The sequence below is a fragment of the Galeopterus variegatus genome, unplaced genomic scaffold (assembly GCF_000696425.1).
Source record: "Galeopterus variegatus unplaced genomic scaffold, G_variegatus-3.0.2 Scaffold980, whole genome shotgun sequence".
Lineage (NCBI taxonomy): Eukaryota > Metazoa > Chordata > Mammalia > Dermoptera > Cynocephalidae > Galeopterus > Galeopterus variegatus.
The window spans coordinates 322,816-338,886 of NW_007727091.1; the positions used below are offsets into that span (position 1 = coordinate 322,816).

Below are 16,071 nucleotides of genomic sequence, written 5' to 3' on the forward strand. Positions count from 1 at the left end.
GCAATTTACATTGTGTGGTATGCTTATAATAAGGTCTTGCAAATGACCTGTCTATGTTCTTAGAGGAGGAGGGGATCTTGAGTTCCCCTTGGTGAACTGGTAGCATACTGCATTATAATTAAAGCATTAAGTTAGCATTTTAAAAGATAGTGTAAAGGCAATAATAGTCCATTGCCCAAACGAGTAAAAGAATATAACCATAGTAAAATTTAGCCCGAGCCTCAGTTCTAGAATAAAGGAAAGTGTACGGATTGTGACTCATTAAACCATAGCTCTTCCATAGTAGAACTGGACCTAGACTTCTGGGCAACTGATGCCCAGTCCTGTGTGCTTCCAGTACTGCCCACTGAGAACTCTGAGCTCTGTCTTCCTTCCTTTCTTTTCAATTTTCACTTATGTATTTGTGTGCCTTGACCTCTCTTCTATGCTATTTAATTCTAACTTTCCATTATGTATTATATGTATTGAATAAGTTTATGCTTCCTATTTTCAATTTTTAAATCTGGTAAATTTGACTGCATCCTTCAAAAAGAAATTAGAAATTAATGATTTGAGAGGTTGAGGTTCTGAGGTGGTTATTATGTTTATTGATATGTTCCTCATTTAATGGCTTTCTGCCCTGTTAGGTAGGGGAGGGGAATATCAATGTGAAAAAAAGGGCTCACAGTCTTTATTATCACTAGCTTAGAAAATTTCAAATGTTAAAGAACAAGCTTCAGGGTTCTAAAGATAAAGGATTTAACTGACCCTTTTTTGGTCCACTTCTGTGGAAAACACTCTTAGAGAAAATGTTTCCTAAAAGATATATTTTTCAGTGAGATTTCAAAGAACTGGTTTGTATGTTTTATCCTAGTTTACTTGCTAGGGGGATTTATTGTATTTGTTTTCATTTTAGGAAATGAAGAAGAGTTTGGAGGTCTTGTATCTGCTAATCTTATACTTTTGAGGAACAGACTTCTAGATATCTTGCTGAAACTAGTTTATACATCTAAAGAAAAGACAAGCATTAGTTTACAGTAAGTAAAACCTTTTTAGAATTATGATACCAGTTGCTGTTACTAGTTAATTCATGTTAGGCAAAAGAAGGAATTGCCACTGACTTTAAATTGATTTTTCTAAACCCTAAAATTTATAGTACCTCCAGAACAAAACCTAGTCTTATTTTTTTTTAATTTGAAATTCTAATTCCTGAAATTAATTTTGTCTTTTTTAAAATCTATCTGTCTTTGAATAGAGCTTGTGAAGAACTGGTCAAGACACTGGGGTTTGATTGGATTATGATGTTCATGGAAGAACACTTGCATTCCACCACAGTTACGGCAGCCATGAGGATTCTTGTTGTCCTACTGAGTAATCAGTCTATTCTTATCAAGTTTAAAGAAGGACTTAGTGGTGGAGGATGGCTTGAACAGACAGATTCTGTCTTAACTAATAAGATCGGAACTGTATTAGGTATGGGACTTTAATAGTTAGCCGCTTTAAAATAAGCTATTCTGTTTTTTTAAATCTTATGTAAATTTATATTCTTCGTTTTATCTGATAACCATTGAGTCATGAATTTTAATTAATGATAGAATGAAAAGTTTAGAAGTTTTCAAATGTGGGTTTTTTTAATTGCAAATCAAACTGTAGTCAGAGATGGGATATGAAGATTTTAAATCTTAGAAAATTCTTTATGATCTTTTGTAGTATAGGCCCCTTTCTGATCTATAAGTAAATAATTAGCAAATTATCAGTAGAACTGAATAATAATAATAATAATCAATATCTATTTGACTGCTTACTCGGTACCATTTTCTAAACATTTGCCATGTAATAACTTATTTCGTTTTCACAGTAACTCTATGAGTTGTAAATAACATCATACCTGTTTTACAGATTACAAAGCCAAGGCATAGGGGTGAAGTCACTTGTCACATAGCTAGGAAGTCTCAAAATTGGGATCCGGGCCTCTTAGATCCAAAGCCCATGATTTTTGCAGTTGTGCTTTATTGCCACTCAAGGATTGAAACTCAGTCAAAGTTTCAGCCAAAGCTCCTTATTCTCTGCTCACTTATACCATAGCTATTTTCAAAATATAACCAAGCGCTTACATAATATTAGAAAATTTCAGTTTCCTGTGTTAGATTTATTTGAACTTATATGTGTCTGTTCATAGTATTGATAATAATATTATATATTTGAAGATAATGTTGTAATTGAAAAGTATAGTAATACAGTTCTTAAATTACTTTAAAAATACATTTGTTACTGTAACATTACATTTTAAAGTCATGTATAATTATGGTACATCTGACCTTAAGGTGCTGTATCAAGAATATCTATTTACCCTTGTCAGGTGGGCAGATTAGAGATCAGAGTTTAATATGTAATTTATTTATAAAAAAAATAAAAATATCAATATCTAGGTGCTGCTTGTACTACCTCTTCAAATATCAAAACAAGTGATAGGAAAACAGAGCTTTCAAAATAGTTTATTGTTATTATTTCACATGTAGAAATTATCAGAAGAAACTTTGTATGTGATAAAGAAAGAAACGATACCCTTTCCATTTCACTGTGAAATGATTTTTCAAGAAAATTGTCTGCTTTAAAATACACATTTTAAATTATCATTATCAATACTTTTGTACTCTGAAAAATAGACCACTATTTTTTGCATAGACTCTGGGGAAGAATGTAACCTACAAATGTGATTGGTATAAACAGTTTTGTAGAAGGAAATTTAATTTATTGGCCTTAATAATAGCTGCTAGAAAATAACCAATGAAACGTACAACTGAATGTGAGTTCTGTTGAATATGTGAGTTTCAAATGCTAAATGACAACACTGCTGCTTTTGAAGGCCAAAAGCGGCAGTAGTAATAATACCTATAGTACATTGTGGTTTGCAAAATTCTTTCACATATATTATCTCATTTGGCCTTCATGATTCTTCATGATTTTATGGTGTATAAATTATATTTTATAGGAAGCAAATTAAAACTAACAAATATAAATTAAGGGTTAATTTCTCTAATTAGGAAATTAAGACTGTTAACTACATAAGGTTCCTGGGCCAGGCAGTAATAGTGTCTAAGAATCTGTCTTCTCATTGTTAGTCCTGTGCTTTCTCTTTCCTACCTCACTTGAGTAATATTAGAAAGAGGTGCTTTTACCATATCTGACCTACCTGACTTCATGCATTTGAATTTTTGTCCTGCATTTATACCTGCTTGCGTATTGCATATGCTGCTCTTATTCCAAAAAAATATCTAGGTATTTAAAATTTAATTTAAATTTGATGACATTTATTTTTCCCTGAATGTCTATCTGACACAGACATACGCTGTGTGTATACAGTTATATATGAGTATATCATCTTATTTGATTCTATTTCTCCTTGATCTGATGATCAACATAATGTTTGACTTTTTTATGCATAGTTTTTGTCAGATTTTTGTATATAAAAATACCTTCCATGTAGGTGTAGCTTGAATATAAATTAATGCTTAATTGCTAATAGTATATTAAATATTCCTTAAGGTTAATTATAGAGGAAAAATAGTGTGAAACTTCAGAAAGGAAAATGAGAATGCTAATTTTTTTTTTCAGGACCTGCAGTTTAATGAAAATTTGTTTTACTAATTCATGTATAAAATACCATTTTGTGTCTTTTCCTTCAAGTCGACTTTTTTTATTGTCATAATTTCATTTAGGTTTTATTATAAGCAAAACTCAACCCAATGTCCTAATTCAGCCAGTCTTTCAGAAAAGTGGCAATGTCATTAACAAGGGCAAGGGAGACAGCATAGTTTTACAGGCTCTGAAAAAAAGAGACATCGGGCCCCAAATCCTAGTGCCACCACTCGTTAACTTTGTGACTTTGAACAAATCATGTATTTTCTGTTATAAAAATGATAATAGCAATTCCTAGTTTACATGTTCATTGTGATTGAGAAATTATATGAATGAGCTTGGCAAACTGCTGTATAACTTCTTGTTAATTAGAAGAGTATACTTATAGAAGATTAATTCACGTCACACTGAGCAATTGATTAGGATAAAGACATTTAAAATTTATGTCTAGGATAAAAGTAACTTAGACAAATTTTTCTTTTATTATGTTAAAGAGTAGTAGCAAGTATGTGTTTACTTCATCCTAGAAAAAAGGTTGAAAAAAAAATGAATATTCATTTGAAATATAAATTGCTTTAGAGTAAAAATTAATCCTTCATCTATTCGTTGCTATTCACAAAAACTTTCCATTGAAAATTTGGCCAACATTCACTTTGTGCTGAGCACTGTATTAGGTTTGGGGTGGCAAAGAACCAAATATTTGGGTTGTATCCTGCAATTGGCTATATAACAGAGGAAACAGGATTGGTCAAAACACTAATGCTGTAAGCCATATTTATAAGCAGTGACCATCTCCTGAAAAAGGTGTGTTTTTAGAGAAGAGTATATGTTCGGATCAGCCTGTAGATAGTTACAGTCACCGTGGGCTTGGATTTGGCCACTGCCTGGCACCTTTCCAAAAGATTACAGATGATGTTGTAAGGACAAATTTAGTCTTGTCTCTAAATTTGTAGATAATTTAAGGTTAGCTAGTTTATTGTGATTTTCAGGACAAATGAACTATATTAACTATATTATAACAAGTATATTACATTTTTGTAGCATCCCAAATTTTGCCTATATTTTGAATTTTACTTTCTTATATTTCGGGAAATACAAACAGGAATGGCAGAGCTCTTCTGTTAGTGAGTAGAACTTATATCATCTTTTTTTTTTTTTTTGTCTTTTTGTCTTTTTCCGTGTCCGGCAACGGATCGCAACCCTCAGTGTTGCCCCTGTACCGGACCGGGGACCGGCAACGCGATCGCAACCCTCGGTGCTGCTCCCGCGCCTCGCTCAGCCAGTGAGCGGGAACCGGTCTGTATGTGGGATCCGAACCCTCGGGCGGGAGCGCCGCCGCGCTTCCCAATCGGCGCACTATCCAGTGCGCCACCGGGCCGGCCCCATATCATCTTAATAATCATTTTCAAACTCTTGTATCTGATTGTCTCGGCAATGCTACAAAATCTGTGTCCTAATAGATAGGCTTGCTAAAGTCAAACAGATGGTAAGGTAAAACCTTTGACTGAAAAATTAATTCAACAATAGAGTACTTAATTGCCTGTATTAATATTGAATGTTCTGGATAGAAATGGTACACATACTGAATTACTCCCTTTTTTGTTAATGCAGCATTGTTATCAGTTGTTTATTTTGTGCTTACTGTTATATTTCCTCTTCTCGTAGGGTTCAATGTGGGCAGGAGTGCCGGTGGGAGATCAACAGTCAGGGAGATTAACCGGGATGCTTGCCATTTTCCTGGTTTTCCAGTTCTTCAGTCATTCCTTCCTAAGCACACTAATGTCCCTGCCCTCTATTTTCTCCTCATGGCATTGTTTCTGCAGCAGCCAGTTAGTGAGCTGCCTGAGAACCTGCAGGTCAGTGTGCCTGTCATCAGCAGCCGATGTAAGCAGGGTTGCCAGGTAGGAATTATCTAGTAAGGTGTAAGTGTAATTATGTATACCAAAAATCAACCGAGGGCAATCACTTAATCACAGTCAAATCAACTATCACTTCTATCACTCTTCTCTCACTTAAGGTTTGATTTGGGATAGAAAAATCTGAAAATACAATAGAAAATTTTACCAAAAAGAAGTCTTTTTGTCCCTGTTTGGCCTTTTTCTTTATATGATTATATATTCTTAAAGGCTTTAGATGATATTTTAATGGTGATGTAAAGAATTCTTTTGAGTTATGTGGTTTTATCTAGAAATACAATTTCATTTCCATAGACTTAAAAATGAAAGGAGTGGTTTGTATACCATAAATTAATCGGGCGAGTGTGAAAGGATTCTCAGTTCAGGTTCTGATTAGAAGAGTATTTTAACTTCTTAATGATAGATAACATCCACATTAGGAAAACAGTAAGGCTTTACTTCTAATTGAAGACTATTAGGGATGTCTATATATAGCTCATGTTTTGGCACTACAAAGACTTAGGAATTTAGCTTTTAAACTCAACTATGCTACCATCCTAATGCCAAAGTGCTATTTGAATCAGTTTGAGTAGTTGACAAAACCTTTTGAATAAAAACACTGAGCCTGTGCCCTTACCTTAAATCAAGATACAGATTTATACGTAGCAGAATTTGATTGACTGTGATTTTTCAAAAGACACATGACACCATAGTCATAAAGTATTATATAAAACTGCTATGAATAAATCTCCTCAAATTGATTTTTATTTTGGCACATCTTATCTGTTAGTAATCTAAAATTGAATTAGAACATTGCTGAGAATGAGAAAGAAGTGAGTTCAGCATCCTTTTTAAAAAAGATACTTAAAATCATCCATTCTATAATTTCACCTCTTGGCTAATTAACAGTATTTTATTTTTGTTTTCTTTAGGAAAATGTAGAAAGCAATGTTTTCACATACGTACCTAAGACAGGATGCAGGATGATACATAGTATTTAATTTTTCTTTATAACTATAAAAATGAGTTTTAAAATTTAAGATGGATGGATACTAAGTTTCTGTCTCTTTATCGTTCACTTTTTTAAAACATTAATTTTAAAGAGATTTTAGAATATTAAAATTTACAAGGGTCTCTACTGAAAAAAATTAATAGTGGCTAATCTTTAATCACTTTCACCTCTGCAGTTTGATTTGGATTCCATTTGGACATTTATCTTTGGAGTTCCTGCCTCCAGTGGCACTGTGGTCTCTTCTATTCATAATGTGTGTACAGAAGCTGCTTTTTTATTATTGGGAATGCTCCGCAGCATGCTGAATTCAGTAAGTTTACTGAGATACTGAGAACTATTGATAGTTCCTCCTACCTATGGTATTTCTTTTTAATAGAGGAATCCTTTGGTAAAATTGCTATTTATTTACTATATAATATCTGGAACCTCAGTCTCTCTATTTTGTTATCTCTAAGAATGGACTGTGCAGTTGCTAAGACCACAGACTTGGGAGCTCTGCCTGGGTTCAGATCCCACCTCTGGTACTTCAGAGATAATAAACCTTTACGTGCCTCAGTTTCTTCATGTTTAAAATGCTGGGGATCATAGAATTTATCTTTTAGGGTTGTTGTGAGGATTTAATGATTTAGTAGACACATAAAGCACTCACAAGAGTACCTGGTATATAGTAAGTGCTTCATAAGTATTAACTGATATTTTTAATGTAGTAAAATGTATATTACATTGTATACATGTATGTAATAAATGTATATTATGGTATATGTTATTTCAATAATATGTTATTTGAATTTTCAAAATCACTTTCATTTAGAGGATATAAGTGTTAACATTGGAAGTTCTATTTATTTTTGTTTTTTTTTCTATTCTGATTATTTCTAACTTAGAGATAAAGAATTGAAAAAGTGAATGACAAAATGTGTGTTCCTGTCTCTTATTGGAATACTGTGAATAATGACTTAATTTGTTTATACAATTTTAATATTGCATTATGAGGAAATATTAACTTAGACTTCTTGAATTATATGTACTTGACAAACCTAATTTTAGTCAAAACTATTGTTATGCCACCAATGAACAGAACATTACTATTAAATGTATTAATTTAGAATGTTTTAGTATTCTTGTTGGGTGCCTATTCATAAACAAATATAAAAATCTAAATTAAAAAAAGCTACCCTTTGGGCAGGTATCAAAAGATGTACACTTCAAATATAGGGGGTTTTTTGTTATTTTTTTTATCATCATCATTGTTATTGTTGTATTACGTAATGCTTAAGAATATTGTTCCTGCCACTGTACATATGACAGTGTAAGGCTCGGAAAGGTGAAGTAACTTCCCCATCTTTTATCTTAACTCCTAACTCTCTGGCATGATGCACAATGGGGCAGCATTGATGGTTATACAGCCACTATTGGTACTAGCAATACTCATGTTAATAATGATGCATAATCAGAACCACTGGCTCCAGTTAGCTGAGCTGGGAGTACTCCAGTGAATAGACAAACATACTGTCAGTTTCTAGGGAAATTTTTTTTTGTTTGAACTAATTTCTAAATTTGTTTACATGTATGTACACAGTGTGTTTGCTCAGGTGTATGGTTTTTAGAGTACTGAACCATCAAATATACCCAGTCTTAAAAGAGTAGTGAATAATGGATTTTTAAAGTAATTTTTAGCAGTGTTGGTTTCTCTAACATGCTGTTTCTTCTCCTGCCCCTGTGACAGCCTTGGCAATCAGAAGAAGAGGGATCTTGGCTCCGAGAATATCCTGTGACCCTGATGCAGTTCTTTCGATACTTATATCACAATGTTCCTGATCTTGCCTCCATGTGGATGAGCCCTGATTTCCTGTGTGCATTAGCAGCAACGGTCTTCCCTTTCAATATTCGCCCTTACTCAGAGATGGTAGGAAAGGGGGAGGAAAATGTCAAAACTGGAATTAGTCTGTTGCAATGGTTAGCAAATATTTTGCTAATCTTTTAAGCTTCTGACCAGGTTACAGTTTCATGACTTTATTTACCACCTCTTACGTCATCATCTGCTGTCCCTAGCTCCCCACACTTTCCTTCTGCTTTTCTGTAAAATAGCAGTAAACCCTGCTTCCTTTTTTCACTTGCCATATTCCTGTAAGTCCCTTGTTAGTAATTTCCCTCTCTAAGTAGTTGCTGATCCATTTCTTATTTTATATGATGATAGCTATCTGGATATAAGTTCTTTTCAGGTAACAGAACTCTGGTGAGACTAAATTTATTTCTGTTTTATTTCAGAAATTAGGCATTTGCTGGACTTAACATTTACAAATGAATTATAAGATTGATTGTCTTTATGAAAAATAAAGTATATGTTGGTCCTTTCTTCTGCTCAACTTTTCTTGTTTCATTCAACTTCTATTTTTCGTATTTTGTACTAATTTAATAGAAAATTTTAGACTATCATCATATATGGTATAGATATTTCTTTTGTTCTTTAAAACAGGCTCAAAAGACAGTTATTCTTCCACAGTACTTCAGAATTTCATGATGATGTTTTCTCTTATTTCCACCACGTACTCTAGGGCCTGAGGAAAATTATCTTTTTTATACTGATTTTTCTCCATGTATAAAGGTGAAATACTCATTCTAAAATTGGGGGGATTTTAGGAAAAGACAAATATAACAGAACCTTAACACCCTGGCTTGTTTATAATTTTAGAATCTTCATTTTTGCTGAAACCCTCAGTAGCATCTCAATATCTTTTCCTTGTCAGCATGCGTCTTCCTTACGAGGCTCAAAATTGGGACTAATTTTGTTGTTGTTTTGTGTATTTATTTGGGACTTCTTAACTTGCAAAAAATGGACCCTCTCATAGGTGCTGCCATTATGCCAGATTTTTATCTGAAATTCTGTGACATTTGACTTCTCAATAGGTAGATATAAAATATGCAGATTAGTCATCCTCATTTTATTATTTTATTTATTTGAAGTGCTGTTATTCACAGTAGACACATAATATACTTCAACATAAAGCAGATATATTATCAGTGGTCAGTGAGAAAAAGCATATGTTGAGTAACCATGACATATGGTGCCAGATTGAAAGCAAGAGTGGAATAATGTGCTGAATAGCTTAATAGAAGGTAAGAACTGAAGGAAAATACTGTCGCTGCTACAATTTTATCTTTAGGAAGCACAGAAGTAAAAATGTAAAATAAAATTAACGTGATTAGCATATCTTTCCACTTGCTTCTACTAGGTGACTGATCTTGATGATGAAGTTGGATCTCCAGCAGAAGAATTTAAAGCCTTTGCAGCAGACACAGGGATGAACAGGAGCCAATCAGAGTACTGCAATGTGGGCACCAAGACGTATCTGACAAATCACCCAGCTAAAAAGTTTGTTTTTGACTTCATGCGGGTCTTAATAATAGACAACCTCTGTCTTACTCCTGCCAGCAAACAGACTCCACTAGTTGATCTTTTGTTGGAGGTAAAGACAAAGAAATACATTTACATCTCATTTGCATTGATTTTGCAATTAAAATGTTAAAAACCAAGCGAGTTCTATGCCCAGGACCTTCCAGACTTCTCATTCTTCTGGGTTACATATAGGCAGAACATATCATGGTTTTTAATTCCCCACATGTGCTTTAGACTCTCTCAGTTTGTTTCTCATCTTTCCATTTTATCAAATGTTTCCCAAATTCAATCCTTTGTCACCCTTTCTCCAGGAGTGGGCAAACTTTTTCATACAGGGCCAGATATTTAATATTTTAGGCTTTGTGGGCTGTACAGTCTTTGTCACAATTATTAACTATATCATTGCAGCTGGAAGGTAACTGTAGACAATGCATAAAGGAGCATGGCTGTGTTCCAATAAAACTTTATCTACAAAAACACACACAGGCTGGATGTGGCCCACAGGCCATAGTGTGCCATTCCCTTCCCTGGACATTTACCATGCCCACTCACATTGTCTTCTCACTTCATAACTCCCTACTTCAGTTTTTCTTGCCATAACTGCCAGGTATTATTGTTGTAGTATCCACATAGCTTAAGAAATGATGTATTGCACACAGCGAGTGCTCAATATGCACTTGTTGAACTTTTCCCAAGGCAGCAAACCTCTAGGTTGCTTGCCCATTTTCCTGATAAGTGATGTCAGCTGCTGCATCAGAAAATGAGAGTGGCCATAAGCCGTGAGTGGCCTCACTGCTGGTTCTTGGAATTAGCCATCCCTGAAACCATTGATAAATGTTCACCTAGAAAAATCTCAAGAGGAAATAAAAAAATCACAGAGAGGGCTAAATTATTTGTCTATACATCAGGGTTCTTTGGTCAATTTTATATAAATAGGATCAAATAGTACATGCCAGGGGCTCTGAAAATAACACGTTTTATGAAAGATTCAATCTGTGCAGAGACTGCTTTTCTCTCTGAGGAACTTCCTACATGCTCTTAGCAGTTTGACAACTGAACTTTTTCTGCTCCCTCTAGTGGCTAATACAGTTAACTTTTTAATTGCAACCTTAAAACCACAGAGCATGTTTACCTTGTTCATGAGAAAATATCTCAGGTCAATTACAAGAAATCACTAATGGAATTTAGTTACCAGTCAGGCTAAGCATTTTAACCAGGACCACAATGTTTATTATTGGCAGGAAAATAATCAGTTTCATCAATAATCCATATGGTGGAATTAAAAAGTATGCCTGGTAGAGCTTGTCCCCTTTGGAAACTTTAAAAAGCTCTATGAAGAAAGATGGCCAGTGTCTTAGTGTATAGGGCAAAAATTTGAAGCATTCTATTAAAACGAAATGGTAGTCAGAAAATAACAGAATAAAGTTTAGAAGAAATGTGTGCAAGAAAGTATACCTGAGCAAAGAAAGAAAGTACATATATGCAAAAGATATGGGATGAGTGGATATATCCAGTGATAGCATTTTCAAGCTTGTAGGAACCCTAATAGCTAACTAATTAACCATGAATAAATTATATAGTTGTCTTTTTTGATAGGGAGAGTTTGATATAACTAAGATTAACCTTGAGGGAACGTTCTCATTGTTGAGGGCACTAATTTTCCCTACAGTGGAATTGTGCCTGATTGCACTAGGGAGTTGGGGAAGGTAGGATTCAGGGAGAAGCAGGGAATGTCAGGTTTGAACCTACCAGAATTATAAACTCTTCAAAATTGGAGACCAACTTCCAAGTGTCCTTTCATATCTCACAACAATTAGCACAGTGCCTTAGTGTATTGTATAAGTATTTTTGAACCATTTAATTATTAACTACATCCCTGGCAATTCCCAAAGAGGAAGATATGGTACTACCTAATAAAAGGGATGGAAATTTGCTTTAAAATTTAACTTACTACTTTGAGAAACTTTAAATGTCCTAATACAGAATACATATACAAAAATACTTATATTAATGAAAATATTATTACTCTGTCTTCCTAAAGTGCAAAAAAATTAATTACTATTCAGTTAATTTGAATATTATGATTGTGAGATCTTTATTTCTAAAGAGATTCATAAAGAGTATTATATATTTACCATTTACCTACATGAAGGAAGGGGCTTGAACCAACTAATTTTCAGTCTGGAAAGCACGCATCAGGCCATCTTTAGTCTTATAGGTGTTAAAATTTCATCATAAGAGTATCTACTTATTTGATTATAGTCACAAAGGAACATGTGAAGTTATCTTTATTAGCAGTCTATAAATATAAAAGATTCCCATTTGCACAGATTGGCTTGAGGATGACACTGAGGCCAAGTACAAGGGAGGCAGTGTGATGTAATGGAAAAAGCATGGGTTTTGGAGTTAGAAATACCTTAGTTTGAATTCTGGCCCAGTTGTTCATTATGTAAGCATTTTAATCTCCCTAACCTAAATTCATTTTCAGGGAAATGATATCATTGACTGTCTCCCATGCAGGATTGTTGTGAGGGTTAAATATATGTACATCACCCAGCAAAAAGTATTCTTAGGAATTAAATGTGTGCTAGTTGTAGCCATGTGACTAATTGGCCAAGTTCAATTCTCTTCACCCTCTACAATTTACCCATCTGTAAAACGATGTAAAAATGGAACCTGTCTCTCAGAATTATTGTGAGGATTAAATAAGATAGTACATTTAATGCTTATAACCCAATGCCTTGCGCTTAAGATGTACTCAAAAAATTAAGTGGCCTGTGTTGGCTTATATAAAGGTGTCCAGTGACCCTTCCTATGGCTCCCATTCATCAGTGTCATCTGCTGTCACCAGACTTCTTATGGAGAAGAGCCAGATGAATTTGCTGCACATGAGTACTGCCATGGTAGTGGAAAGTATTTGAGAACAGACCAAACAGTATTTGTATATACCTGGAGGTAAAAATAATGAAACTAGGGGTGCTGACTTGGAGTGTGTACTTCTGTAATACCATAAGCAGCTGTCTATGGTCTGAGGAGTTCACTGCACTCTGTTCCAGCCATGGTCTATAAGACCTCCCCATTGTCATGCTTCAGAGTGTAGCCCTTCCTGAGTGACTGCATGGAGCCAGACAAGCAAAAAAAGTGGGCAGAGAGCACCATAAAATGACACGGGGAAAACAGTGAAGAGGAAGACTGAAGTCAGAACCAAGAAGCTCAAAATCTTTTTCCTTAAAAGGTTTCCAGCCCATTACCAAAACAGGACAGAATACGGAAGGCCTTCTTCCCAGAGCCATAGTGTGCTCTCCTCTCGGGGACAGCAAATGCCCACTGGCTGTCTAGCCTGTGAGATGTGAAGATTCTTTGTGGTGTCTCCAGGGCTTCAAGAAGTAGACTGTGATCCTTTGAAGACTGATAATATTCACTGGCTTTACTGTTTTCACAAGGAAAATAGATCTGACAGCCAGAGGCCAGAGCAGATAGCAGTGTTTACTTGTTACTCTGGTTGTCTGGTGTCTGGTAGGCCTCCCAGTTTTATCTAAAAGAAGGATGAGGCTGGCGGATTAGCTCAGTTGGTTATAGCATGGTGTTATAACACCAAGGTCAAAGGTTCGGAACCCCATATGGGCCAGCCACACACAAAAAAAGGAAGAGTTAGGAGACTGTAGCCTGCATTCTGCAGAGTTGCTTTTGTTGTCCGTTTGTTAACTTCGGTATGAAGATTTTAGTAGAGTGGTAGGGCCATGGACTTTGGCATCAAAGAGACTGAGGTTTGAATCCTAGTTGTGACTTGACCAAGTGATTTAATCTCACTAAGCCTCAGTTACCTTATTTCTAGAATGAGGATGTTAGTATCTACTTCAAAGGAGTATTTTATGTCAGGGGACCTGAGGCATCAAGCTGGGGACTGGGCCCCCCACCCCCCCGCCACAACCAGGCACACTGCCAGCACCAAGGAACATGCCAAAAACATCACCTCCATGTAGGTGCCCACCACAGTAACCACAGCTGCCATGAAAGTGGCTAGATGTCATAACCACCATGCAGATGGTCCACCAGCCACTGGAGTGCGTTGACACAAGGAGAATCACCAGTAGAGACCAAAGAAAAGAAGAGGATGTCTCTCTCCACAAAGCCCATTCTAGAGTGACAGAAGAAGCATCTGCTCTGTGATAATATTGGGGGACCTGAACACACCTCTCTCAGCATTGGACAGATCATCTAGGCAACAAATCAACAGAATAACCATTGCTCTTTCAGAAGGAGGGAAGAAATCTAGGGTAATTAGAGGGGGGAGAGGAGAAGTAGAGGGGGATGGGGAGAGATTGGACAAAAGACATAAAGAATAAGTACAATTTATAACGATATATATACTAGTAATATTGATTTGATCAACATGTCAACTTTGAGCCCCCAAAGTATGTATAATCAATTATGACTCAATAAAAAAGGAGTATTTTACTGATTAAATGAGATATTGTACATAACCAAGCACCATTTCTGACCCATAACAGCACTCTAATTAATTGTTTAAAAAGAAAAAGAACACCTCAGAGACAACGATACAGACATTCATAAATTCTTAAGTCATTTAAAAGTTAGGCTGCTGTAAATCTCAGCAAGAATTTTTGAACTAGGCAACTAGGATCAATAACAAGTGTAAATTCTAGGTCATGATCATTCACGTAACAGCTTCAGTGAGAAAAATCGGAGGATTAAATGGCCAGTGCTGACTGCACCAAACTTAAATCCTTCTGGAATAAGAAAGATTTTTTTGCTTTTTTATTGGTTTTATTTTTGGCAACTTGTCAATAGAGGGATCAAATCCTGTACCGTGGTGTTATCAGCATCACGCTCTAACCAACTGAACTAACCAGCCAGCCTCGAGAATATTTTTCAGTGAAAATAAATACTTTTGACTGATCAAGCATCTCTCCATTTCTTATAGTCCCTCTGTTTCACAGACTCCAGGACTTTGTCTAATTAGATTTGATAAACCCTACTCATTATTGCTTATCCCATTAACAACCTTGAGTTGATTGTGATCCTGAAAGAGTACTGTTATCTTCAAAGTGTTTACATCCTCCTGTGAATGGAGATCCTTACTTCTTCGTAATTTCTGATCACTCAAGCTGTTAGATAAAATGGTCTCTGATCTAATTACAGGGAAATCCTCATAGAACTGTCAGTCTGCTGTTTCTCACTTCAAAGTTCTCACTTTCTCTTCAGTTGACAGGGGTAGGACTTTCAATGTAGCATGAGGACTAGACAGGCCTTGGTCACAAGTTTCCTGCTGACCATTGCATTAATCTGTTCAAGTACACAGGAAAATTTATTAAGTTTAAAAACAACATGAGATGTCCTTCACTTTTTCTCAAATCAATCTAATGACAAACCAAACTCAGCACTTATATTGTTTTAACTGACACTAATATTTTGTCATTTTAAAACAAAATGTATGTCTTCTCATACAAAAGATAAAGAGAAATGTTCATTGCAGTTTTGGTTTAGCTATTTATTGGTTTCCAAATTCTTAGGTTAATATGTTTGGTCTCAATATAGAACTCAGATTTTAACTGCTCCCTTAAAATCTTTAACCAGGACCTTGAAATCAGAATAGAAAGAAAAAACAAAACTGTGTTTTAAAGCCCACTTTTGTAACATGGTCATAAACATAGTCCTGGATCTCTCTATGCAAGAATAAATAGGTTCTTTCATTTCACTTGCAAAGTATCACTGCTATACCTGAATCTAAAACATGCAGATGTCTTTTTAAGAAAGAACATATGACAGTTTGTTGAATTGCTCAATATCTAACACCTATCAAAAGCCTGGCTAAAACTACTGATATCTGAGAAAGATGACAAAAGGATCTTTCCTGCCTTTCATCCCTGTGGTCCCAGAGCTTTGCCACTTACCAGGTTAGATACTTGAAAGTTGCCTGGGTTGTCTTACCCTAATTATTAATAGAAGCTGTCTGAGAACTGTAGTTTAACTTGTGCCCTAAACTTTTACTCAAGATAATTTTTAAAATCATATTCGTACTTTGTAAAACTGTCATCAAAGATACCACCTATAGAGTTGTTCACTGTCCTCTTTATAAAAACCCACAGAGAACATTCCTCTCAGAACAGTATTAGGAATACATATAT

At 35.2% G+C, this 16,071-nt stretch overlaps 1 protein-coding gene across 2 annotated transcripts in view; it reads left to right on the forward strand.

The window, feature by feature from the left end:
* WDFY3 (WD repeat and FYVE domain containing 3) overlaps positions 1-16,071 on the forward strand; it is a 212,592-nt gene that overhangs the window by 131,504 nt on the left and 65,017 nt on the right. For both annotated transcript variants that reach the window (XM_008573984.1, XM_008573985.1), the window contains exons 29-34: positions 896-1,016; positions 1,235-1,452; positions 5,284-5,519; positions 6,701-6,835; positions 8,252-8,431; positions 9,759-9,992. In XM_008573984.1, the coding sequence (XP_008572206.1) occupies positions 896-1,016; positions 1,235-1,452; positions 5,284-5,519; positions 6,701-6,835; positions 8,252-8,431; positions 9,759-9,992 (1,124 nt within the window). The remainder of the gene's footprint in view (positions 1-895; positions 1,017-1,234; positions 1,453-5,283; positions 5,520-6,700; positions 6,836-8,251; positions 8,432-9,758; positions 9,993-16,071) is intronic.